The sequence below is a fragment of the Theobroma cacao genome, chromosome 3 (genome assembly GCF_000208745.1).
Source record: "Theobroma cacao cultivar B97-61/B2 chromosome 3, Criollo_cocoa_genome_V2, whole genome shotgun sequence".
Lineage (NCBI taxonomy): Eukaryota > Viridiplantae > Streptophyta > Magnoliopsida > Malvales > Malvaceae > Theobroma > Theobroma cacao.
The window spans coordinates 2,036,564-2,064,562 of NC_030852.1; the positions used below are offsets into that span (position 1 = coordinate 2,036,564).

At 33.9% G+C, this 27,999-nt stretch overlaps 1 protein-coding gene and 1 pseudogene across 1 annotated transcript; both read left to right on the plus strand.

Annotated features, from left to right (window-relative positions):
* LOC108661106 lies at nt 15,785-19,728 on the plus strand. The gene is made up of 6 exons (XM_018116986.1): nt 15,785-16,239; nt 16,452-16,706; nt 17,004-17,104; nt 17,222-17,869; nt 18,128-19,359; nt 19,486-19,728. Exons 1-6 carry the CDS (start codon nt 15,785-15,787, stop codon nt 19,726-19,728), a joined length of 2,934 nt encoding a protein of 977 aa, XP_017972475.1.
* LOC108661107 lies at nt 19,783-27,998 on the plus strand (annotated as a pseudogene).

The window sequence follows — 27,999 nt, forward strand, 5'->3', positions numbered from 1 at the left end:
GACTAGAAACTCCCACCTTGTTCCCGACCCCTACCAATCTTTGATAACCTCCACATGCTAGGCATGTTGTAAAGACTTGAATAATAAAAGGCACATATGAAAAAGAAACGTGAAAGCACTTTAATTATAATTGATAGAAAAATAGCTTATAACTAGGCATTACATCAAAAGTATATCATTAACTAATCAGTAACTTTTATAATTAACTCTTATAAAATAGAAAAATAATTACTTTAAACAATCCCTTATAAAATAAACACTTAAAACAACCCACCATCTTTTAACCTCCTAAAGACTAAGACAAAGTAACAAGCCAATAAGAAACAAATAACTTTTAACACCCTCCCTTTTGATATTTGCATAAATCAGTTTAGGAATAAACGGACTTCAACATTTCAACTATGCCTTCCCTTGAACAACATCTTTTGAAAAGAATACTCCAAGCATTCTTTGAAGCTTCACAAACACATCTTGCTTAAGCAGTTTAGTCATAATATCAGCCACTTGATCTTTGCTTTTACAAAACACCAAATCAATTATCCCAATATTGCAAAGATCACGCAAAAAATGATATCTAACATCAATATGCTTTCTTCTTCCAAGTAAAACTGGATTTTTTGAAATCTTGATTGCTGAAACATTATCACAGTAAATTGTTGTTGGACCTTACTACTGACTTTGTAGTGTTTCAAACAATTTCCTCAACCAAATAGCTTGACGTGAACAAGTAGTTGTTGCAACTTATTTTGCTTCGATAGTTGATAGAGTAACATTCTGTTGTTTCTTTGATATCCATGATACAGCTCCAAAACTCATCATAAAAACAAACCCAATTATGTTTTTTCCATCATTAAGGTCTCTAGCGAAATCACTATAAAAAAAGCCAAGCAAATTTTCCTTTGTTCCTGTTCTATAAAAAATTCCAAAATCAATTATCTTTCAAATAATGAAGAATTCTTTTCTCAACTAAGAGATGATTCTCAGTTGTATTCTCCATATCTCGCTTTATTAAACTAACACCATACATGATGTCAGGCCTTGTTGAAGTTAGGTACATCAAACTTCCAACTATCTGCTTGTAAAAAGTAGCATTTATCTTCTTCCCTCCATCATCTTTCATCAACTTTAAGCCATATTCAATTTGGTTGCAAACTAAATTGTAATCCTTCATTTTGAACCTATCCAAAATCTCAAGAACATATTTATTTTGTGAAATAAAAATACTAATGGGTGACTGCATAACTTCAATACCAAGAAAGTAATGCATCAGACCCAAATTAGACATATCAAATTCAATCATCATATTCCTTTTGAATACATGAATCATGACACTATCATTCCCAGTATATATAAGATCATCTACATTTACGCAGACCATGAGCATTTTTCCTCCATCTTCAATTTTTATATAAAGTGTGTGCTCATATAGATATCTTTGAAAGCCTTCCTTGTGAAAATAAGCATCTATATGACTATTCCAAGCTCTAGGTGCTTGTTTTAGTCCATATAATGTTTTTTTTAATTTGTACAACTTATGCTCAATAACAGATTTCACATAACCAGGAGGTTGATTGATAAATACCTCTTATCGCAGGTCACCATGTAAGAATGCTGATTGTATCTAATTAAAAAATAAGCCATGAGTGTTGTGCAACCAATGCAATCACCAATCTAATCGTATCAAGCCTTGAGACTACAGCAAAAACTTCTTTGTAATCAATGTCATACTTTTGCTTGTAGCCTTTAGCAACTAAGCGTGCCTTGTATTTATCAACTTCACCATTCTTTTTTAATTTGGTCTTGTATACCCATTTGACTCCGATTGTCTTTGGATTGCTTGAAAGATCTGTCAATTACCAAGTGTTGTTTCTTTCTATGGCTGAAATTTTATCATTCATTGCTTTATGTCATATTGGTTCTTCAATAGCATCTTTAAAAACTATAGGATTGCAATTTGAAAATAAAGCAATATGTGCAAGTGAATCATTAGACTGATAAGATTCAGGTACCTTATAGTCAGTCATCCATGCTAATCTTCTTCTAATGCGTTGTGATCATCTTTCTTTTTCTGCTACTGCTATTAGTGTGTGCTCAATATCTCTTAAATGAGTTTGCAAATTTGTTAATGGTTGCATATTCTCCACAAGCTTCTATATTTGATCTTCATCATCAAAATCTATTGGGATACCCAAACTTCGTCCAACACTTGTTTCATTCCAAGGCCAGGTCCTTTCTTCATCAAACACAACGTCATGACTAACAATGAGTTTCTTGGTGTTGGGATTATAGAGCTTGTAAGCTTTTGATTGCTCACTAACAGTAAGAAAAACACATTTTCTCCTTTGTCGTCAAGCTTACTCCTCGTTTGATCTAAAATGTAGGCATATATAATATAGTCGAAAACCTTGAAATGATCAACAGTTGCTCTATGTTCGCTCCATGGCTTTTCTGTTGTCATATTTTGAACAACAAGTGTGGAGCTTATATTCAAAATATGCACACTCTAATGAACTATTTCAAGCCAAAATGTTTTTGGAACTACACTCTTTAACAAGGGACTTCACACCATATTAAGGATGGTATGATTCTTTCTTTCATAAACACCATTTTGTTGTGGTGTATAAGCTATGGTAAGCTGCCTTTGGATGCCATAAGTCTCACAAAAAATTGCAAATTCATGTGAGTTGTATTCTCCACCACGATTAGTGCAAAGAACCTTTATCGACGTACTAACTTTTTTTTTCAACAAGCACTTTACAATTCTTAAAGGTCAAAAAAGCTTCAAAATTTTCTTTAAAAAAATAAATCTAAATTTTCTAGCTGTAGTCATTAATAAAAGTAATCAAATACTTGTTACCTCTATTAGAAGTTGGATTGATTAGCTTGCAAATGTTTGAATGGACCAACTCAAAAGGCTTTCTTGCTCTCCATGATTTTCCTTGTGGAAATTAAGCATAGTGTTGTTTACTAACTACACATTTTTCACGAACTTGAGGGAGAGTTGCTATTTGAAGGAGACTAGTCACCATATTCTTTGATGAAGTATCTTGAATCCACCAAAATTCAGATGTCCATAGCAAAAATGCCACATCCAAGTTTCCTTTTTCAATCTTGCATTGAAGTAAGAATGAAAAGCATTGTGAAGATAAAGTGGAAACATGCGATTGACTGTCATACTAACCTGACTATTAAGCCTAACTTTTCATCTTCAAATTTGCAAACTCCATTTTTTATAAAGATTGCATATCCCTTTTCTTGAAATTAGCCTACGTTAAATAAGTTTGTTTTTAATTTTGAAATAAAAAAAACATTAGCGATACAGTGAATAAGATTTTCTTTAGTTTGGATAGTTACCTTGCCTATCCCCATCATGAATGCCTTGGAGTTGTCTCTGAAATTTACCGTCTCATAATAGGATTCATCCAAATAAGAAAATACAGACTTATCTCTAAACATATAATTGTTGCAGCTAGTGTTTAGATACCATAAATTCTTATGAGTTTCTTCCATGGCAAGATAGACCATCAACAACAACACATTTTTTTCTATTTTTGCAAAGTTAGCTCTTTCACCACCTTCTTTGGATGAATCCGTTTGACATTTTGACATATGATGGGCCATACCTATGGCATTAATAGCACTCAATGTGAGATTTGTCAACCAACTTTGATCAATAACTTCTTCAACCTCTTCCTCTTCCTTTTTCTTGGGTATTGTTTGAATGACCAACCTCAAAGTTGTATTACTGCCAGCGATTTTCGTTTCCTTGACCTTTGCCTCTATCGCATACTCTGTCTCTTCTTCATCTTTGGTATGAACTATTTGGTGTTGAAGACGAATTGTTGTTGGAAGCTTTCAAAACTTGTTCTCCTTTATCTTAATAACTCAACTTTTGTTCATGAATGAACAACGATCCTTGCAATTCATCAATTGAAAGATCATCAAGATCCTTGGACTCTTCAATTGCACAAACTACACAATTAAACATTGGTGTCATTAATTGTAGAATCTTCTCCACCACTGTCACGTCCTCCATCTTTTCTCTATGGACGCGCATCTTGTTGATAATTGCCATTGTTCTTGAGAAAAACTCAGAGACAAACTCCTCTGTTTTCATTCGAAGTGTTTCAAACTTGATCAAAGTGCTTAAAGCTGTTACCTTTTTACCCTTGTTGATACTTGAAATTTCTTCTTCATGGAATCCCAAATCTACTTGGAAATGTCTTGCTGAGATTCATTTCCAAGATAGATTGATTAATTACTTGGAATATATAGTTCTTTGCCTTCAAATCCTTTAGCTTTAAGCCTTTTATTTTTGCCTTTAATGCATCTAATAAAGGTGTACCGATTATTGGTTCTTCTATTTTAACACTAATAACTTGTCAAATAACTTTGGACCTAAAGAAGTTCTCCATTAGCATGTTCCAATGATCGTAATGAAAATCAAAGTGAGTAATAGTTGGTTGTACAAAATTTTCTAAAGCCATGGAGATGAAATATTGTTGTTGCAATAAAATATGCTTGCTAGAGTAAGATGGTTGCTATTGCAAATGAATTCTTACTTTTTTCTCACTCTATTCATTATTTATTTTCATTATATAATCTTTTTTTCTCTCTCTCACAGATTTCTCAATTTTTTTTTTAATTCCTAACCTAGCTTTGATATTATTGTTTCAAAGACTTGAATGACAAAAGGTGCTTATGAAAAGGAAACGTAAAAGAACTCTAATTGTAATTCATAAAAATAGCCTATAAATCGACACTATATCAGAAACAAATACTTAAAACAACCCACTATCTTTTAACCTCATAAAAACTAGGACAAAGTAACAAACCACTAAGTAACAAATAACTCTTCACAAGGTAAACTCCCACACCAAACCTTTCACCATTTAGCCAAAACATATGGTCTCATATATCAATACGACTAGGTCAATTACCAATCATTGTGATGTCATTGCCCTAAGCTGCCGAGCTATTCTTTAAAACCCACGATGTAGTTTTTACTACTAGGCCTAGAGTCCAATCCATAGAATATTTTTCTTACAGTTCCACGAGCTTGGCTTTCGAACTGTACGGATCATATTGCCACAACGTTAAGAAACTATGTACCTTGCAGCCTCTCAATGTTGGGTTTGGCTATGGATGACATTTTTTAAATTATGCAGTGAAAAGAAAATTAAAACTTTAAAAACAAAAACATACCTTCACCCGCACCCGAGCATTTAGCTCATTGGTTGGTGCATAATCCCCTTACTTTAAGAGCAATGTTCGAATCCCCCCTCCCTCAATTATAAAAAAAAAAAAACATACCTTCACCCCCAAATCACCATGGTGATATTTTAACAGATAGAATGACATATAAAATCATAAAGTCAGAAGCTAACCTTGCTAACGTTCTTTTGATTGGAATAGCAATCTCCTCAATGCAACCCACAAACACTACCAGAAGCAAGAAGCTTAGCCAATCAAGCTCTTAGCCTTCAACGATGGTACACATGATTTCACTTGAACCTTTCAGCAAAGAAGGGAGATTTTAATAATGTTTTTGTGCTAGTAAAAGGGGACAACATTTGTCCCTTTTCACTTCTTGCAAGGATGGCCAAATCACACACTTGAAAAATTGCTTCAAAAATAATTTTTCTTCTTCACAAAGTAAGTGACAGCACACAAGGAGAAAACCTTTTTTTTTTACAACTTTTTTTTTTCATTTATAGAAAAAAAGTTAAATGTGGTTTATATAACTAGGTTAAAATTAATTTTAGTTTTACAATAAGGCCCTCTAAATTATAGCACATTACAATATAGGCCATGACTTAATTAAACTATTTTAATTAAGCCCAATGGAAATTAAAATGAAAAAATTTTCTTTATATTATTGCAATTTCGTCATTATAATTATAACTATTTATATATTATGTCCAAAACTTAATTACCTAGCATGTGATTAAAGTCTAACTTAAATCATCACTCTCTAAATTTAATTCAAATGCAATCATTGTGTGTGACCCATTAGGTTCTTAACATGTTGGGAATGGAATTGAATATAAATTAATTGATTGAAATTTATAATCCAAAGAATTTTGTGTATGTTGTATGTATGTTGTATGAAAATGATCACCAGAAGAAAAGGTTGTATGTATGTTTTATGAAATTTTTAAAAGGAAAATTTCAGGAAAAATTTTATTATTGATATTGAAAAAATTTTACAGAAGAAAATTTTATAGATTGAAAACTTGATTGAAAACCTTGCCCTCTCTTTTCCCTTGGAAGCCTTTTTATAGTAGTTTCCTGGGGATTTACATTATTGAGATGAATCTACATTATTGAGTCCTCCATTATTTTGAAAAACTGTCTTGTGTTCTTTTCCTTTTGCTTTTGCTGAGACTTGCTTGTCTTCTTTTTCTTTTGAAAAGCTGGCTGTCATCTTTTCCGTTTGCTTTTGGAATCTACATTATTGAGTCCTCCATTATTTTGAAAGACTAGCTTGTCTTCTTTTCCTTTTGCTTTTGCTGAGACTGGCTTTAGTTTTTTTTCTTTTGAAAGACTGGCTGTTGTCTTTTTTTTTTCTTTTGTTTTTGTTGAGACTAGCTTGTCTTCTTTTTCTTTTGAAAGACTGGCTGTCGTTTTTTCCGTTTGCTTTTGCTGAGACTAGCTTGCCTTCTTTGACTGGTTTACATTATTGAGGTTTTTTTTTTTATCTCTTTTTTCTTGGAGGAATGTAATCCTCATCTTGAGTCAGGTGAGTTGTTTCTCTTGATGATGCAGAGTCTTCTTGTTCTTCTTCATCAGAATCAAGAGAGCTGAGCATTTCTGCCATATTTTTTTATATTTTGCCCTATTTTTTGCTTGAGCTAGTAATGCACTTGTATCTGATTTTGCTTACAAAAATCTGGCAGTTTCTTGAGATAATTGGTCTGTTTTGCAGAATTTTGAATTTTTGTTAAACCAGTTGTCAAGGAACTGGTGGTCATACTTCTTGTCATCGAATTTGTTCCACCACTTGGTTTTGAAAGTGCAGATAATTGTAAGTGCAGATAATTTTAAGTGCTCCATTTTGGGGATCAACATTATATCCATAGTCCCATGATGTAATCCAAGAGATAATTAAGTTTGAAAAAAAAAAATGAATTGAAACATGTAATTTGTCTTGATCAGGTTCGAGCTGAAAATTTTGGGAAAATTTTTTATATAAATCATCAAATTTTAGAAGAAGCATTTCCTTTAGCAGGCCAAACTAATTTCACCAATGTGTGAACTATAGTGGAGATTTGCATTGGTTTCCATATTTGAAGAACACTAACCAGGAATGTCTAGTGTGTTTACTATTGAAAAGAAAGGTATTGAATCAGGCTTGTTGATAATCCCAATAATTAAAAACAGGACAATGGTCTATGATTGTTGCAAATTTGGTTAGAAATCTTTGGAGTTGGTTTGCGTTTTCTCCACAGTCAATGGGTTGAAGTACTTTAAGGATTTAAGCTATAGAATGGGTAATAAGATTGGGATCATCTTTTTTCTAGATAGTGTTTGAAACAAACAGACCTTGTTTGGATCGAAATATTCTCATAATACTGTTGAGGTTTCTGCAAGTCCCATGGTTTGTAATGCCATCCCTGAAAAGCTTTTTTGATTATAATATTTGGGTATTTTTCGTAAAATCATTCTTCTACTAATAAAACATTTTGGATAGATTTTTTTCGAAGTATTGGGTTGAGGACTTTTGGGAAGAAGACACTGTTTGGGATCTTGAAAAAGTGACTTGAAGAGGTTTTGGTTTGTGTAAAACAATCTCTTTTCCTTTTGATGTCTCAAGTGTTGAGATGGTTATTTGCTTGAAAATGGTTTCTTTTTCTATTTGAGAGGCTAATGCCATGGCCACTTCTAGAGATTGAGAAAAGCACTCTATCCATTTTTTTACCTACGAATCTAATTCATTTGGATCTTGAGCATCTTAATAGATATCTTGTGGTCTAGAGGAACTTTCTTATTCCTCTTGGTTACAAATCTCATACCATGATTTAATTATTTTTTGGGTGGTAGAATTTTGGGAGGAATTCTCTCCTTATCTTGTTTTTCTTTTTCTGGTCTCTTAGTTTTGAAGGCGTGGTTTCCTTTGTAAAAATTCTTTAATAACAAAATTTGGTAAAGAGTTTGATTCTCCTTTGATATATTCTATATTAAAGTCGAATATGCTTAAAATGGCTTACCATCTGGCAAAAATTTGTCTTGATGCAATATTTTGTACATCTTTTTGTAAAACTTCTTTAGCCGATTTGCAATCAATTCGTAAAAGAAATCTTTGATTAAGTAAATCAATTTGAAATTTTGAAATACACAGGACTATTAATAAAATTTCTTTTTTGATAGTATTATAATTTTGCTGCATAGGAGTTCAATGTTTGTAAGTAAATTGGACTATTTGTTTTTTTTTATTTTTTGTTTTTGAGCTATTTGAGGATCCCACCATACCCTATGTTAGAGGCATATGTTTCTACTATTTTTGGAGTATTCGGATTTGCTAAATGTAAGCCAGGGTGTTTTTTAATATGCTTTTTAATTTGTTTGACTAGGTTAATATGGATGTGAGTCCAAGGTGCAAGATTCTTTTTAAGTCTTTCATGCAGGGGTTTGCATATTTTGCTAAGACCTGGATAAAAATCAAGAAAATAATTAAAGCTTTCTAGGAACCTTTGGAGTTGAGTTTTGTCTAATATTTTGTCAGGAAAATTATTTGCAAATTTTATGGATCTCTCTATTGGTGTTATGGTTCCTTGAGTCACATAGTGATGTATGAATCTAATTTTGGTTTGGAATAAAGTAATCTTGGATTTGGAGACTACTAGTCCATTCTTTTTAATAACATTGATGAAAATTTTGAGATGTTTAAAGTGTTTCTTTAAATTTTCTGAGAATATTAGAACATCATCTATATACACAATAGTAAATTGAGAATATAAGTTAAATATTTCATTCATTATTCTTTGAAATTCTTACGGTGCATTTTTTAGGCCAAAAGGCATAACATTCCATTCATATTGTCCAAAAGGAACAGTAAATGTTGTCTTATATCATTCTTCCTCTCTAATCTGGATCAGCCAAAATCCTGATTTCATATCAAATTTTGAAAAATATATTTTCATTACATAGTTTTTGTAGAGGATCATTTTTGTTTGAGATCGGATATCTGATCCATTCTAATGCTTTATTTAATGGTTTGTAATTGATTATTAATTTTGGTACTCCCCTTTGTAATTCTGTATTTTTTATAACATAGAAAGTAGAACAGCTCCAGAGTGAACTACTTTTCCTTATAAGTTTTTTATTTAGTAGATCTTGGATTTATTTTTTGTAGAATTCTTCCATTTCTTTGTTCATTTGAATTGGTCGTACTTTTGTAAGAATCTGTTTTTCATCAAAATATTTTTGGTAGGGTAATTCCACTTCATGTTTTTTCTTATCCCAAAAAGTATTGAAAATATCAAAATAGATTGTTTTCTCTATTTTGTTTTTTATTTGTTGAACCTTTTGTTGGATAAGGTTATTGGTTAACTATTTATTTATTCTTTCAAAAGAAATCTCCTCTTTTTAAGTAAGCAATTTGTCTTTGTTTATACTTTATTAAAGAATTGAGTTGATTTGTTTGAATTGACAAGGATTTTAATAAATTTAGATTTTTTATTTTTGGTTTTTGTATGAAAGGAAAGGTTATTTTAGTTTTCAATATTTTAGTGGTAATTGCTTGGTTTATAACCTTATATGGTTTTAGTAGTGATATGAATGGAGTACCTAATATGACTTCTTGGGTTATGTTTTTTACCATTAAAAAAAGTGTTTTAAATTTGATTCCATTATTGTAGATTTCTGCATTAGTAACTTTATATGTAATTTTGAGCTTTCCACCATTTGCAGTTTTTAAGCCTTCTGAGGTTTTATCATAATATTTTGTTTGAATTATTCCCTCTTTGATACAGTTTTGATTTACACCAGTGTCAAAAAGTACTATTGTTTCTATTTGAAATTCTTCATTGATTAAAAGGTGTATTTTAATTAGATATCTCTATATTGATACTTTTGTAAAGATCATCATATATTCTTGTGATTCTTCTTGTTCCATTTTTGTTTTTGAGGAGGATTTTTCATTTTGGTCTTTTGAGGTTGTCAAGTATTCTATTTGAGATTTTATTCCTGTTTGTTCTCTTTTTAGTTTAGAGATTTCTTCCTGTATTTTCCTTACTTCCGTATGTAATTCTTCTTTTGTTATTTGTCTTGATTTAGAAATTTCGTATTAATTTGTCAAAAATGATTTTTTTGATATTGCACATGTATTCTTGATTTGCTATTGCAGGTTTTTCAATTTTTTTATTGAGGTTTTAAATTTTTCAAGGTATTCCCTTTTTAATGTTGAGTCTTGAATTTTATCAATAATCTCAATCATAAATTCTTGATCTTTTGGTTAAGATATTGATTAAAGTCTCATCTTCTGTTGAAGATTAAGATGTATTATGTATTTCATCTATCTATAATTATTTTAAAGATTCATCACTTATAGAAGTTTCCTTTTCATATGTAGTGGATTCTACTAGTATTTCGTTAATTTTCTGTTCAGTTTCTTGACCTAGTTGGAGTTGGTTAATTTTCTTTTTGATTTTACAGTATTTTGAAATATGACTTATTTTTCCACATCAAAAACATTTTATTGTTCTATCTATTTTTGTTGTTGGTTTTTTTTTTCTATACTTTCTATATTTTGGTTTGTGATAATATTCTAGTATATTTTTCTTATATTTTCTTGGTTTTGTAGAGCAATAGAGTTTTGAAGAGATGGTTCATGGTTCTGTAGACACCTCTAAAAAATAATAATAAAATATAAAAAAAAAAGAAGAGAGGAATGGCTGGGCATATGCTCAGCCATCCCTTCCCCAACCACCATGAGTGATGGGGCTCTAACTACCAACTCCTTGGTGCCAGAACCCCATTACCGGGTTATCCAAATTTTTGGACAACCCCATTTTTAAAGGAATGGGGGAACAAAAACAAAAAAAAACGGATTGATCTCCTGCAAAAAAATCCCTCCACCAAAAAAACGGAAACACTCAAACAAAAAAAAACACAACAATTAACCCAAAAAAAGCCACAATCAAACACAAAAAAATAGAGCAAAAAGAAAAAAAAAGAAGAGGGAGAGAGAAGAGGAGAAGAGAGCGATGCTGACAGGGAGAAATGAGAGAAAGAGAAGGAAAAAGAAAGAAAGAGGAAAAAAAAAGGAAAAGCTAGCGGGGGAAAGAAAAGAGAAGAAAGAGAAAGAAAGAAGAAAGAGAAAAGAAGGGGGGAGCGGCTAGGAGAGAAAGAAAGAAAGAAAGAGAAAGAAAGAAGAAAGAGAAAAGAAAAAGAAAGAGAGAAGAAAGGGGGAACGGCTGGGAGAGAAAGAAAGAAAGAGAAAGAAAGAAAGAGAGAAAGAAAAAGAAACAAAAAAGAGAAAAAAAGGAGAAAGGTTCAAACGACATTGTGCTTTCTTTTTAAGGAAGAGAGTTTTTTTCTTTTGGGCTTTCAACAGCTCAATTAATTGAAAGGCTTGGTGGGCTGTACACAAACTGTTTGGGTCATTGTTAGAATCCAAATCAAGTAAAAATCTAACCATTTTCTTTATGAATGCATTATGAATTATGTTACTTGGGTTTGGTCCAATTCATTAGGTTGAATATATAATTAGATGGCATAAAATTAAGCTAAATTATCTAGTTTAGTGTCCTAAAATTTATTTTAGATAATATTTTAAAGTATAGTATTAATAGTAAAAAAGGAGAGATGTCTAAATAGAAGGAAATATTTATAGTATAAATATATTAGATACTTGTAAGTATAATAAAATATAATTATTATAAAATTACAACGATTATTTTGAGTGACCCGATGATAGAATTTCACTTAAAAAAGAGCAAAGAGTTGCTTTTTTTTTTTTCGGGTGGATTTCTTAGGTGCGGAGTTCGGAAGGATTTTTACCGAAGCGTTGGGATGAATCCGACTTCAGCACTCCAATACTTATTAACTCAAATAATCATTGCTAAAATAATAATATATATCAAGAAAAATAAATCTACATAATATTACATTTAAATCTAGGTTAGTGTAGTTAGTTAATTAGCAAATAAATATCATTAAATAAAATTAAGTTAACCCTTAATTTAATTAATTATTTATTTGATTAAAAAAGGAAAATAATACATAGTTAAATAAGATGAAATATTAATCCACTATGTTAGTTAAAGAATATAGATTTAAATAGGAAACTCTAAAAAATAATAAATAATTAACAACAAATAATACTAAACATATAAACAAGGTGATAAATTATTAAGCACATAATTGGATGAATTATGAACCGCTTAAGTCAATAAATGCGTGCATGTAGACATCATCATTTTATCTTGTCATAGCATGCCACATTTATCTTGCAAATGGTGTGAGAGTTCTGATGATGGGATTTCCTCAAAGAGCTTGTAGAGACGAGTTCTTCTGGGGATATCTCTAGGTGAGAAAAATTTCGAGACTTCACCAAAGCGTTGGGATGGTCTTCGAATAATTTTTCAATAAAAGATTACCGACCCCATTATTTAAAATAAACGAGTCATGACATCATTTTACGCTTACATCATGTGCATACGTAAAACCAAATAAAAAACTCAATCAGCCAATTTAATAAAAAATTAGTTAATAAGTAGGGATTAAATCAAAAGTAAGCTACAATAAGATAACTTAAGATTAAATGGTACCGTTTGCGGAACGGGCGTCACGAAAGTGCTAACCCTTCTCCGTGCGTAACCAAACTCCCGAACCTATCTCTGAAAAAACGTGGGTTAGTTCTCGTTCTATCGACGAATCTAAAATCAATTTAGAACTTCGTCGATTAGAATCGGGTTAATAGGTGACCAACCACACCTAGATAAAAAAGATTGGTGGCAACTCCCACAACACATTATTTTCGTCGACGTCTGGCGGACGGGTTCCCGGACCTGCATGTTACAACAGATGGTGACTCCATTAGGGACATCGAGAATCAAGCCATTAATCAATCATAAGTTATCTTAAGCCTTAAATAATTTGTTGTCTTCCCTAGCATCAATTTTGCATATTTTTGTTTAATGCATTCATTTATTTTGCTATTATTACTTCACTGTTTTTAATAATTGCTGGAAATTTAGGATAAGGGGAGTGTGAAATTATTGGTCCAAGGTCAGTATATTCCTTCTCACACACTACACATCTTGCATTCATGCATAAGCCTTCCACCCGAGCTTTGTCCTTAATTAGGAGGGAGTTAAGTAGCTATGCTCTCGTGAGGTGATAACCTCTGCATGAGCTAGTGAAGACTCCCACTCAGATCGAACTTAGTCCGTTTGAAGCCTGTAATGGGTGAGGATCGGGTTCCTTACTAGTCCGTGTGGGTGACAGTGGGAGCGATTTGGGAACCTTTAGCTCCATTTTCAACCCAAACTCAGCATGTAGAATACCGATAGTCGCCTTTGCTTAGGTAGAGCTTCACCCGTGAGAATATACCTTTTGACTAGGTACACATGAAGGAATTTTCATAATCCCTTTGTTATAAATTCTTCTCCGCAAAGTAATAAAGGTATCATATCATTAATTATTTTCATTCATCTCTTTTAATCATAATAACTTTTGGAATTCCTGTTTACTGTACTAACTTGAACTTTTTGCATATGCATGTTTGCATCATAATTTTGCATATAGGAAAAGTATGTCATCTGACAACCATTGACGGAGTAGCTGTAAAAGATGACTCCTGAATTGCAACAAGAAACAATAGCTTATGCATTGAATTACTTTGTTGAGGGGTGTTATGTGACAGATACTTTTAGTACATGATCATTCATTTATACATGCATAAATCCTTATTTCATGACAATAAGTATTTTCGCCTGTAAATAAAGATAAGGGATTCATTTTTTCATTTCATTCATGCATGCATCTAATTCACGTTTATGATTATAATAAGGTTCCAAAAATAGCTCGACCACCTAAGCCAAGTGACCAACGTGTTCATAATACGAGTCGGTGAGCAAGGATCATGGAAAAAAAACAAAGTGAGCGAATGGATAGAATGGAAAAAGCTCAAGAAGATATGAGAGAACAGTTAGCAAAGATGATGGAATTGATGACAAGCTTAAGTAAGGGAAAAACAGTGATCGAAGAGCCAGCTCCGTTAGAAAATCCACCAGCACAAGACACCGAAAACCTAAGGGATGATCCACCTTATCCCCTAAGGTTCACTCCACCACATGCCCAAACCTCTCAAAAGGTCCACCCTCAAGAAATGCCATCCATTTATTACAATGCACCACCCCCGATGGGCCATCAACCGACTCATGGGCAATTTGGGCCGTATTCTGGGATAAATCCTGCTGAACCAATACACGTCCCAAATTTAGACGATCCAAAAGAGCAAGAGAAACTAAGAAATGAGTCATCACAAACAGGAGAAAATGAAAAAGATCAGAAAAAGTACGATTTGTTGGAAGAGCGTCTTCATGCTATCGAAGGAGTTGATAGGTTCGGTACCATGGATGCAACCGAACTATGCTTAGTGCCTGATGTACTGATCCCGGCCAAGTTAAAAGTTCCAAAATTTGAAAAATATGACGGAACAAAGTATCCCATGGCACATATTACTATGTATTGTAGAAAGATGGCTGCACAATCTTATGATGACAAGCTACTAATCCATTTTTTCCAAGACAACTTGACTGGGTCAGCTGCTCGGTGGTACGTACAACTAGATCGAAATTTTATTAAGACTTGGAAAGATCTAGCAAGAGCCTTCATAGCCCAATACAAGCATGTGGTTGAATTAGCCCCTGATCGGTTGTCATTGCAGATTATGAAAAAAAAAGCAAAGTGAGAACTTCAAGGAATATGCCCAAAGGTGGAGGGATACGGTAACCCAAGTTCAGCCACCTCTCACTGATAAGGAAATGACTGTGTTGTTCATAAACACACTTTAAGCTCCATTTTACGAACCCTTGATCGACAACGCCACAAAAAACTTTACGAATTTGGTCTTATCTGGAGAAATAATAGAATGAGCTATCAAAAGTAAAAAAATTGAAGAGCAGGAGGTTGCTAACTCAAAGAAAAGGAATATGCCCAAGAGAAAAGGAGGAGATGTACAAGTAGTGGCCCATGATAGACAACAGACCCACAACTTTAACCCATATTACCTGTACCCCCCATACCAACCCTTCTATTCGAACATAGGAAACATCGCACAAAACCCATATGTATACCAACCTGCCCCACAACCAACGTTTCAGACCAATGTTCTCCTACAAGCTCGACCACCAAGACTGGTAGCTTCAACCAATAATTCTGGCAATGTTCAAAGAGGACCTAAAACTACCCTAGAAAAACCAAAGCTTAATCATATTCCAGTCCTTTACACTACATTGTTGCCACAACTCATAGAAAATCGACTCCTTGCTTGAACCCCTTTAGAACCACTCCGACCACCTTTCTCGAAATGGTATGACTTGAATACGCATTGTGATTACCATTTTGGAATTCAAGGGCACTCCACCGAGAATTGTATCGCTTTAATACATAAAGTCCAAGCGCTCATTAAGGCAGGACTTTTAAATTTTGCTAAAAAGGACAATTCAAATATTGATGGGAATCCCTTGCCTAACCATAGAGGTCCGATAGTGAATGCAATACATGAAGAGATGATTCAAAGGATGAAAAAGAACGTCGAGAGATTCAAACGTCGATGGATAGAGTGTTTAAGGCGTTGTCCAAAGTAAAAGCCATCACTCTAGAATCGATAGACATAAAAGAAGTAGGACATGATCTCACCCATTCTTGCAAATTCTATATAGGGGTTGTTGGACATTCCATTCAAAATTGTGACTACTTTCATCGTAAGTTGCAAGAGTTGATGGATTTGTCAGAAATCGAGTTTTATGAAGAAGGTGAGGATGAAGAATTTGGGAAAAAGATAATTCCCTTATTGTATGAAACTTTTCGATCCGCGGGGTGCATTCATACCAAGGTGTCGGACGAGGTTAATCAAGTTCCACTGATGTTTGGTGAGCTATCAATCCATATGATCAAAGATGAAGAACCTAACGAGAAGATCCCTGTGGTGTATCCAGTACTGTCAGGAGATGAGTTAAGCAATTGGACAGCCATGGAATTGCCCATCATCTTTAAGTCTTTGGAAATGTAATGAACAATTTCATCTAAATGCCTATGCCTAAGGGTGTTTAGAGTAATTTCTTGTTTAAGTAGGGCTTTCTGTTACCTTCATCATTTAAATAAATGATAATGCATAATGTGTTTCATAATTCATCAACCTTTTTGCATATTTTCTTTCATCTATTCTTTTAGCCAATAAATACTTACCCATACACGTGTCCAATTTTACCTGTTTGCAGGTCTTTAAATAATGAACACGAAGACAATCTAGACAATAATTTGAATATCGATTTTGAGATGATTCCGAACGTTGATACATTGAAAAATGAAGAGGAGGCGGAGGACTATGGCTTACCCCCTGATTTGTCGAGAATGTTGGAACAGGAGGAAAAGAAGATTTTACCTCATCAAGAACTCGCAGAAATCATTAACCTCAGAAATGGGAAAGAAAAGAAAAAGGTTAAGAGTGGCACCTTGCTGTCATCTAATGAACGGTAGAAGCTAAAAGAACTACTCTGTGAATATGTGGATGTGTTTGCTTCGTCATATCAGGACATGCCAAGTCTCAATATTGACATTGTCGTTCATAAGTAGCCTTTGAGATCAGACTGCAAGCCTATTAAACAAAAATTGAGAAGAATGAAGCCAGAAATGTTGCTGAAAATTAAAGAAGAAGTGAAGAAGCAATTTGACGCTAGATTCTTAGAGGCGGCCAAGTATCCTGAATGGGTGGCTAATATAGTTCCAATTCCTAAGAAGAATGGAAAAGTTTGAATGTGCGTTGATTACAGGAATTTGAACAGAGTGAGTCAGAAGGATAGCTTCCCTTTGCCACATATTGATACTCTTGTGGATAACACAGCAAAGCATGCGTTATTCTCATTTATGGATGGTTTTTCAAGTTACAATAAGATCAAGATGGCACCCGAAGATATGAAAAAAACAACATTCGTAACCATGTAGGGAACGTTTTGTTACAAAGTAATGCCATTTGGATTGAAGAATGCAGGTGCCACCTACCAAAGGGCAATGGTAGCTTTGTTTCACGATATGATGCATAAAGAGATAGAGGTATATGTGGATGACATGATTGCAAAATCTCATACAAAAAGGGATCATACTGTCAATCTCAAGAAGCTGTTCAAGAGATTGCGAAAATTTCAGCTCAAGTTGAATCTTGCAAAATGCACTTTTGGTGTAACTTCTGAAAAATTGTTGAGGTTCATAGTAAGTGAAAAAGAAATTGAAGTAGACCCGGATAAGATACGAGCTATTCAAGAGCTGTCACCTCCCAAATCGCAAAAAGAAGTGAGAGGATTTTTAGGGAGGTTGAATTACATTGCTCGATTTATATCCCAACTCACCTGCAAATGTGATCTAATCTTCAAGCTGCTTCTAAAACGAGACCCAGGAGAGTGGAATGAAGAATGTCAAATAGTCTTTTATAAAATCAAAGAATATCTCACAAATCCATTGGTGTTGGTGCCACTAACGATTGAAAAACCTCTTATTTTGTATTTGACTGTGAACAAGAATTCTATGGGATGTGTATTGGGACAACATGATGAAACTGGGAATAAAGAACAGGCTGTATATTACTTGAGCAAGAAATTCACGAAGTATGAGTCCAATTACTCTGCGGTCGAAAAGATGTGTTGTGCGTTAGCATGGATAGACTAGAGGCTCCGACAATATATGTTGTATCACACAACATGGTTGGTGGCGAAATTAGATCCCATCAAATATATTTTTGAAAAACCCTTCATGTCTGGAAAAATAGCTCAATGGCAAGTGCTATTGTCTGAATATGATATTGTGTATGTGTCTTAAAAATCAATCAAAGGGAGCGTCATCGTTGATTTCCTCGCAGATTGAGCTAATGAGGATTATGAATCTGTAAGTTTCGATTTTTCAGATAAAGATTTGATGGCCGTCTTGCACATAGAAAAAGACAGTCCCAATGAACTTAATCCATGGAAGATATATTTTGATGGAGCATCCAATGCTTTGGGGCACAAAATTGGGGTAGTGTTGATTTCTCCAAATGGACAGTACTATCCAGCCACGGCGAGATTGAATTTCAATTGTACTAATAATATAGCGGAGTATGAGGCGTTGGTAATGGGATTACAAGCAGCAATCGAGATGAAGGCTGACATGATAGATGTTTACGGAGATTCGGCTTTGGTGATATGTCAAATGAGAGGTGAATGGGAAACTAGAGATTCTAAACTAGTTCCATATAAAAAGCTGGTTACAGAATTAAGCAAACAGTTCAAAGAAATCAGCTTAAACCATTTGCCTCGAGAAGAGAATCAGATTGCTAATGCTTTGGCCACTATCTCAGTAATGTTCAGAATAAAAGAAGCGGCTGATGTACGCCCTTTTGATTTAGAAGTCCGTGAAGTCTCCGCACACTGCTTAAATGTTGAGGAAGAGGTTGATGATAAGCCGTGGTATCATGATATCATGCAATACATCAAGCACCAAGCATATCCTGAGAATGTCACGGACAATGACAAGCGAACTCTTAGAAGATTAGTAATGGGTTTCTTCCTTAGCGGAGAAGTGTTCTACAAAAGGAATCGAGATCAAGTACTTTTGAGATGTGTGGATGTTTCGAAAGCCAACAAAATAATGAAAGAAGTCCACAAAGGAACTTGTGGAGCTCATGCTAATGGATATATGTTTGCTAGAAAAATTATGAGAGCTAGTTGTTATTGGTTGACATTAGAATCAAACTACGTAAACTTTGCTCGAAAATGCCACAAGTGTCAAATTCATGCAGATAGAATCCATGCTCTACCAGCCCCATTGCACCTTTTCACAACGCCTTGGCCATTTTCAATGTGGGGAATGGATGTGATTGGGCTTATTACGCCAAAAGCCTCTAATGGACATCGATTCATATTGGTGGCCATTGATTATTTCACGAAATGGGTAGAAGCAGCTTTCTATGCCAATGTGACACAAAAGGTGGTGTGTAGGTTCATCCAAAGGGAGATCATATGTCGATATGGGCTTCCAGAAAGGATCATTACTGATAACGCAAGCAATTTGAATGGTGCGATGGTGAAGAAAGTTTGCGCTAAATTCAAGATCAAGCATCAAAACTTCACAACTTACCGTCCGAAGATGAACGGAGCGGTAGAGGCAGCCAACAAAAATAGCAAAAAGATTGTCGAAAAGATGACTGAAGTTTAAAAAGACTGGCATGAGAAACTTCCTTTTGCCTTGCATGCATATCGAACTTCTGTGCGTACCTCCACCAAGGTAACTTCGTACTCATTAGTATATCGTACAGAAGCAGTTCTACCTGTTGAAGTAGAAATCCCATCATTGAGGGTGTTGATGGAAACAGAATTGGAAGATGATGAGTGGGTTTGCTCCTGCTATGAGCAATTGAATCTAATTGAGGAGAAAAGGCTTGCGGCTCTTTGTCATGGCCAAATGTACCAACGAATGATGATGCGACCATACGAGAAAAAAGTTTGTCCCAGGCAGTTCCGAGAATGAGAGTTGGTTCTCAAGAGAATCCTCCCTAATCATATCAATTTTCGGGGAAAATGGATGCCAAATTGGGAAGGGCCATATGTGGTAAAGAAGGCTTTTTCAGGAGGAGCTTTGATTTTGGCTGACATGGATAGGGAGGATTTGCCTAATCCGATAAATACGGATGCGTTGAAGAAGTACTACGCTTAAAAAACAAACGGAAGGGGTTCGTGCTGAAAACCTGAAAAAGGCAGCTCGTACCTAAAGGAGGAGGTTCATGCTGAAAACCCGAAAAGGGCGGCTTGAGGCCGAAAAGCAGGAAGTTAGAATGAAATTTAAAGATGTCAACCTAAATGGAACACAAGATTGAGGTAGAAATACACTATGAATGGAGCTCCACAATTTCTCAAAACAGGGAAAGTTAAGGAGTCTGTAACCTACAGATTTGCTCAAAGCATCAATCAAGGACAATTCTTGAAATCGAATATCAGATTGTTTTCTCTGAATGGTCTGAGTGTTCCATCACTTAAAGATCTAATGTTTGCTCTGTAAATTCTCTTTGCCTTGAATTATTTGATTTCTCATATATGAAATTCTCCTTCACCTCTTTATTTTAACCCTTTCGTTATTTACCATCCCATGGTTCACATAGTAATTGTCATAGAAATGAATGATGACTGGTAAAAGAAATAAACTAATTAAGCAAGAAATTACACTCATTGTTCAGCAAAAGACTTAATGATGAGGAAAAGGAATGGCAGAGCCTTGAACCTAAGGCAAAGTCAAATGTCAAAAGAGAGGGTACTTAGGAAAAATCTGGAGTTACCTGAAGTCTCTAGAAGGAAAGTAAACAGGCAAAGAAGATCGAAAGTTGCAGTGAAAAATCGGATGAAGCAAGAGAAGGGTCTTGAAACCTTGATGAATCATAAACATGAAAACATTTCATCATTTCAATCATGCATACATGCCTAGCTGTGCACACGGTCATTTTCAAAACAAGAATCCAAACTAATTCATGTCCCAAGCTTCGAAAGTAGGAATCCACTAACCTAAAGTGATGAGGTTGTAAAACTTTGATGGAAGGATTTGAGTCTCTCATTGTGATGATTAATCTAATTAAGTTGGCCTTGGTGAATTAAATCAAACCTATTTTAAGATAGGTCGAGCCTAGATCGAGTCTAGAAATTTCAATTTTCAAAATTGAACCTGTTTTAAGATAAGTCGAGCCTAGATCAAGTTTAGGAACTTCAATTTTTAAAATCGAACTGTTTTAAGATAGGTCGAGTCTAGATCAAGTTTAGGAACTTCAATTTTTAAAATCGAACCTGTTTTAAGATAGGTCGAGCCCAAATCAAGTCTAAGAATTTTAATCTTCAAAATCGAACCTGTTTTAAGATAGGTCAAGCCTAGATCGAGTCTAGGAATTTCAATTTTCAAAATTGAACTTGTTTTAAGATAGGTCAAGCCTAGATCAAGTTTAGAAACTTCAATTTTTAAAATCAAACCTGTTTTAAGATAGGTCGAGCCTAGATCAAGTTTAGGAACTTCAATTTTTAAAATCGAACCTGTTTTAAGATAGGTCGAGCCCAGATCAAGTCTAAAAATTTTAATCTTAAAAATCGAACCTATTTTAAGATAGGTCGAGCCTAAATCAAGTCTAGGAATTTCAATTTTGTTTAAATCGAACCTGTTGTGAAATAGGTCGAGCCTAGATTAAGTTTAGGAGTTTTAATTTTTAAATCGAACCTGTTTGTGAGATAAGTCGAGCCTATATTAAGTCTAGAAATTTTAATTTTTAAAAACCTGTTGTGAGATATGTCGAGCCTAAATTAAGTCTAAAAATTTTAATTTTAAATTGAACCCGTTGTGAGATAGGTCGAGCCTAAATTAAGTTTAAGAATTTCAATTTTGTTTAAATCAAACCTGTTGTGAGATAGGTCGGGCCTAGATTAAGTCTAGAAATTTTAATCGAATTTGTTCTAATATGGGTCAAGCCTAGATCAAGTCTAGAAATTTCAATTTTGTTTAAATCGAACTTATTTTGAGATAAGTCGAGTCTAAATCGAATTGATTAAATTAACTGGCTTCGAAATAAGTCAAATGTGGTGTCTACGTCTTTGCACTATTCTTGATTCTCAAGAATGTACAAAGAGGGGCAACTGTAGACACCTCTAAAAAATATTAATAAAATATAAAATATATAAAAAAAAAGAGAGAAATGGTTGGGCGTATGCCCAGCCATCCCTTCCCCAACCACCATGAGTGATGGGGCTCTGGCTACCAACTCCTTGGTGCCAGAACCCCATTACCGGGTTGTCCAAAAATTTGGACAACCCCATTTTTAAAGGAAAGGGAGAGCAAAAACAAAAAAAAAATGGATTGATCTCCTACAAAAAAATCTCTCCACCAAAAAAACTGAAACACTCAAATAAAAAAAAAACACAACAATTAACCCAAAAAAAGCCACAATCAAACATAAAAAAATAAAGCAAAAAAAAAAAAAGAAGAAGAAGGAGAGAGAAGAGGAGAAGAGTGCGACGTCGGCAGAGAGAAAGGAGAGAAAGAGAAGGAGAAAGAAAGAAAGAGGAAAAAGAAAGGAGAAGCCAGCGGGGGAAAGAAAGGAGAAGAAAGAGAAAAAAAGAAGAAAGAGAAAAGAAAAAGAAAGAGAGAAGAAGGGGGGAACGGCTAAGAGAGAAAGAAAGAAAGAAAGAGAAAGAAGGAAGAAAGAGAAAAGAAAAAGAAAGAGTGAAGAAAGGGGGAACGACTAGGAGAGAAAGAATAAGAAAAAAAAAGAAAAAAAAATTCAAACAGCATTGTGCTTTCTTTTTAAGGAAGAGAGATTTTGTTTCTTTTGGGCTTTCAACAGCTCAATTAATTGAAAGGCTTGGTGGGCTGTACACAAACTTTTTAGGTCATTGTTAGAATCCAAATCAGGTAAAAATCTAACTATTTTCTTTATGAATGCATTATGAATTATGTTACTTGGGTTTGGTCCAATTCATTAGGTTGAATATGTAATTAGATGGCATAAAATTAAGCTAAATTATTTAGTATAGTGTCCTAAGATTTATTTTAGATAATATTTTAAAGTATAGTATTAATAGTAAACAATGAGAGATGTCTAAATAGAAGGAAATATTTATAGTATAAATATATTAGATACTTGTAAGTATAATAAAATATAATTATTATAAAATTACAACGATTATTTTGAGTGACCCGATGATAGAATTTCACTTAAAAAAGAGCAAAGAGTTGCTTTTTTTTTTGTGAATTTCTTAGGTGCGGAATTCGGAAGGATTTTCACTGAAGCGTCGGGATGAATCCGACTTCAGCACTCCAATACTTATTAACTCAAATAATCATTGCTAAAATAATAATATATATCAAGAAAAATAAATCTACATAATATTACATTTAAATCTAGGTTAGTGTAGTTAGTTAATTAGCAAATAAATATCATTAAATAAAATTAAGTTAACCCTTAATTTAATTAATTATTTATTTGATTAAAAAAAATAATACATAGTTAAATAAGATGGATTAATTAGTTAAATAAGATGGAATATTAATTCACTATGTTAGTTAAAGAAGATAGATTTAAATAGGAAACTCTAAAAAATAATAAATAATTAACAACAAATAATACTAAACATATAAACAAGGTGATAAATTATTAAGCACATAATTGGATGAATTATGAACCGCTTAAGTCAATAAACGCGTGCATGTAGACATTATCATTTTATCCTGTCATAGCATGCCACATTTATCTTGCAAATGGTGCGGGAGTTCCGATGATGGGATTTCTCCAAAGAGCTTGTAGAGACGAGTTCTTCTGGGGATATCTCTAGGTGTGGAAAATTTTGAGATTTTACCAAAGCGTTGGGATGGTCTTCGAATAATTTTCCAATAAAAGATTACCGACCCCATTATTTAAAATAAAGGAGTCATGACATCATTTTACGCTTGCATCATGTGCATACGTAAAACCAAATAAAAAACTCAATCAGTCAATTTAATAAAAAATTAGTTAATAAGCAAGGATTAAATCAAAAGTAAGCTACAATAAGATAACTTAAAATTAAATGGTACCGTTCGCGGAACGGGCGTCACGGAGGTGCTAACCCTTCTCTGTGAGTAACCGCACTCCCGAACCTATCTCTGAAAAACGTGGGTCAGTTCTCGTTCTGTCGACGAATCTAAAATCAATTTAGAACTTCGTCGATTAGAATCGGGTTAATAGGTGACCAATCACACCTAGATAAAAAAGATTGGTGGCGACTCCCACAACACATTATTTTCGCCGACGTCTGGCGGACGGGTTCCCGGACCCGCACGTTACGACAGATGGCTACTCCACTGGGGACATCGAGAGTCAAGACATTAATTAATCATAAGTTATCTTAAGCCTTAAATAATTTGTTGTCTTCCCTAGCATCAATTTTGCATATTTTTGTTTAATGCATTCATTTATTTTGCTATTATTACTTCACTATTTTTAATAATTGCTGGAAATTTAGGATAAGGGGAGTGTGAAATTATTGGTCCAAGGTCAGTATATTCCATCTCACACACTACACATCTTGCATTCATGCATAAGCCTTCCACCCGGGCTTTGTCCTTAATTAGGAGGGAGTTAAGTAGCTACGCTCTCGTGAGGTGATAACCTCTGCATGGGCTAGTGAAGACTCCCACTCAGATCGAACCTAGTCCGTTTGAAGCTTGTAATGGGTGAGGACCGGGGTGCCTTACTAGTCCGTGTGGGCGACAGTGAGGAGCGATTTGGGAACCTTTAGCTCCATTTTCAACCCAAACTCAGCATGTAGAATACCGAGAGTCACCTTTGCTTAGGTAGAGCTTCACCTGTGAGAATATACCTTTTGACTAGGTACACATGAAGGAATTTTCATAATCTTTTGTCCCTTAGGGTTATGAGGATAGAAGTATCTAATCTTTCTTTGGTAAGAGGTTTAGCTCCTACTTGCACTAATCCAAAATGAAAATAATTATATTTTTTATTTTTAAGTTTCTCAATTGTTTCTTGATCCAAAAGATGGATGTTTTCATATTGATTCTGAATGGGTATCCCTTTTTCTTTAGTTTTGATTAGATATCAACAGAAAGAGTTTAGGTGTAAGCTATGAAAAGTTAAGCATTTATATATCCGATTTTGCAAAACTCTAGGGATTTCTCAGTTATCTATTTCTTGAATAATATTTTCATATTGAATATTTTCTTCATTGACCGATTGAGTTTGGTTAGAAGCTGAACTAGAGTAAGAGGTAGTTCTTAAAAAAAAAAGCATTTTGTAAATATGAATTTATATCTTACTAAGGAGGGTTTCTATTGCTTTCAGACGTTATTGTTTTCTGCCTACAGGAAGGAAAGGTATCTTAATGCCTAACCCATGGCCTAGACTTTCATTTTTAGGACTCAACATAAATTAACATAGTACCAGTAAAGCAATTAAAACGAAACTCGAAAAATAAATATCAATGTCACAAAACTATCAATTGTAAAAAAGTACCTTTTCTTTAGTTGGCTCTAATACTAGTGTAACCCAAAAGTTGTTAATCAATTTCTCAGACCAATATTAGCATCTAGCAATGCATCATGACTACTCGATTGTTAAGAGAGTCAAAGGGTTCTTTGACAACCTTTTAGTGTATAGTCTATCAGTGTAATTTATTCCTTCATCATTTATCTTGGAGATGATAAAAGCTTAATACAATGTCTACTCTTATTGACTTCTATATTCGTTCCTACAATTATGGCTTTAACTTTATAGAAACCTATGAAACCAATTTATAATCTCAAAGTAGCCTTGGCCAAGGACTTCAATAAGCTAATATTAACCAAGAACTAATAGGATATGTCTTCTAAAACACTTAAGGTGATGATTCCTATCTTGATAATTTATTTGCCTTCACATGCTTCATACTCTACCCAAAAGCGTCTTGTTTAGGTATCCTTGGTTAGGCACCCGTAAGGATGTAATTAAAGCATAACACTCCACATATAAAACAACTTGGTGTCTTAAGTCTAGAGAGTATTTGCACGACTAACACAGGAGAAGTGTTGCGTAGACACTGAAGTATATTATAAAATGCACTTTTATGGTGAGTCATGTTCAGTGAACTTGCTTTCCTAGGTAAGCACTTACATTCTAGCTCCAAATATCTTTATACTTCAATTTATGATATTGATTGCTTACTTTCAAAGTAAGAAACATAAAATGTACTAGTCTCTAAGTATCATTGATGTCCAGTCTCAATGATACATTGATTGGAAATATTTTGAGATTATATTTTGATTCATAAGTATCTTATAACTGTAACCCATTACAGTTCCTTTACAAGGCATATTAATCTCATGGATTCATCGAATTACACTTACAATTCACTATAATTAATGTTTTATTGATGAAGAAAAACCTCTAATCATTCAATATGAATGATAATGTTGCATGATTGAAGCCAAGCCTTAATCAATCTCAATAGGTTGCAGGGCTTATCCCAGCACAACGCCTCAAAAGTTGAATCCTTTGCACCGACGAGAAGGGCTAAGCTAAGATTGATAGGCGAGTTGCTAAAAAAGGCAACAACAACCAAGGAGGTGCTGAACCTTAATGGCAAAGTGGGTAAGTTTATTAATGAGATGATGTTTAAGATCATTCTTGGACGAAGCACGGATAACAAGTTTAACTTGAAGGCACTTGTGTGAGAGGCCTTAGACTTGGCAAAAGGTTTCAATATAGCAAGTTACGTACCTTATCTTGTGCCACTTGACCTTCAAGTATGTTCTTATGGTATCATACTTACCACTTGTAAAACATCATGCCTAATAACATATACTTACTACAATACAACAATTCTAGTAACTTTCTAATTTAATTTCATCTATACAAAATAATTTATAAGTTACATACACATATACAAACACGATCGGATCTAATTAATAATTTTGTATTGGAAAAGCATATTCATAGCCAAAAGCAAGTTACTGAGCAATTTGATTAATTAACCGAATTTGAACCTATTGGGAGCTAAGTTGCATATTCCCTATGAACCATAGATTTATTATCACCCAAGTGATAAAACCATTTGTATTGATTACCCTTTCAAAAAGATATTTATCCCAAATTGAGAAAGGGAGAAATCTTCACTACCAAATCTCTGTTGAAGATCAATTAATGGGTAGAATTTGTTATCAAAGTTGCATGTTGTATGGACTGGTTTTGTTTTTTTTTTAGTTGAAGGGAGGCAGGGTTGTGTCGCAAAAGACAAAGGCAAAGGTAGAGCTACGTATAAATTGTCGATGCTCTCTAACTATTCTATACTTTCTCATCAATGCTATGATTGGGGTCGGGAAGAGGCTAAGGTGCCAATGCTCTTTAACTATTCATAACTCATAAGTTGCCAAAAGTTGGCTTGTTGGCTCATTGCCTTATTGATTTCATTGAGTATGGCTGTCTCAAAGATATATCCTTGTCCAAAATAAGTCAAGGTAGCTAAAAAAGTTAAAATGCCATGTAGGTTAAACTTAAATGTACCTAAAATAATATATTGTTTGTTTCTATGATGATGGCTAAACGATTTTTTTGACTAATTTGCATAAGATTTAGTGGAAATATGTATATAATAGTTTCATTCTCTATGGATTATTACCTACTTATCTTTAAGGATTGACACAAAGTCTGAAGGCAGTTAGTAAGCCTTTGACGAAGTTTTAGAGAAGATTATTAATGAACACGAACAAAGTACCAAGCCAAAATAGCATAAGGATCTTGTAAATGTGATGCTTTCATTGCTAAATCAACCTATGAATCCCCATGGTGAGAAACAAGTACATATTATTACTCGAACCAACATCAAAGCTATAATCTTCAACATGATCGCAGTTGTAATCAATGCTTTAACCAGCTCTATCAAACGGGCATTATTCGAACTCTTAAGGCATTCATGAGTAAAACTAAAACTTCAAAATGAGTTGGAAAGTGTTGTTGGAATGAATAGAATGGTTGATGAGACAAATTTAGCAAAATTGACCTACTTGGATTTGGTTGTGAAGGAAACTTTAGGGTTGCACCCAGTGGCACCATTGTTAATTCCACATCAATCAATTGAAGACATTACCATTGATGGGTACCATATACCGAAGAAATCAAGGATATTAGTCAACATTTGGCAATGGGACGAGATCCCAATAGGTGGTCAGACAACTTCGAAGAATTCTTTTTGAAAAGATTTTATGGTGGTGACGTAGGCCGCGAAAAAAGGCGAAACATCTAGC

Bases quoted from the DNA above. Each gene is read 5' to 3' on its own strand.
- LOC108661106 (XM_018116986.1), top strand. From the start codon at position 15,785: ATGGATAGAGTGTTTAAGGCGTTGTCCAAAGTAAAAGCCATCACTCTA. The intron at 16,240-16,451 runs GTAATGAACAAT...ACCTGTTTGCAG, and splicing joins ATCTTTAAGTCTTTGGAAAT to GTCTTTAAATAATGAACACG. The intron at 16,707-17,003 runs GTAGAAGCTAAA...CGTTGATTACAG, and splicing joins TTGCTGTCATCTAATGAACG to GAATTTGAACAGAGTGAGTC.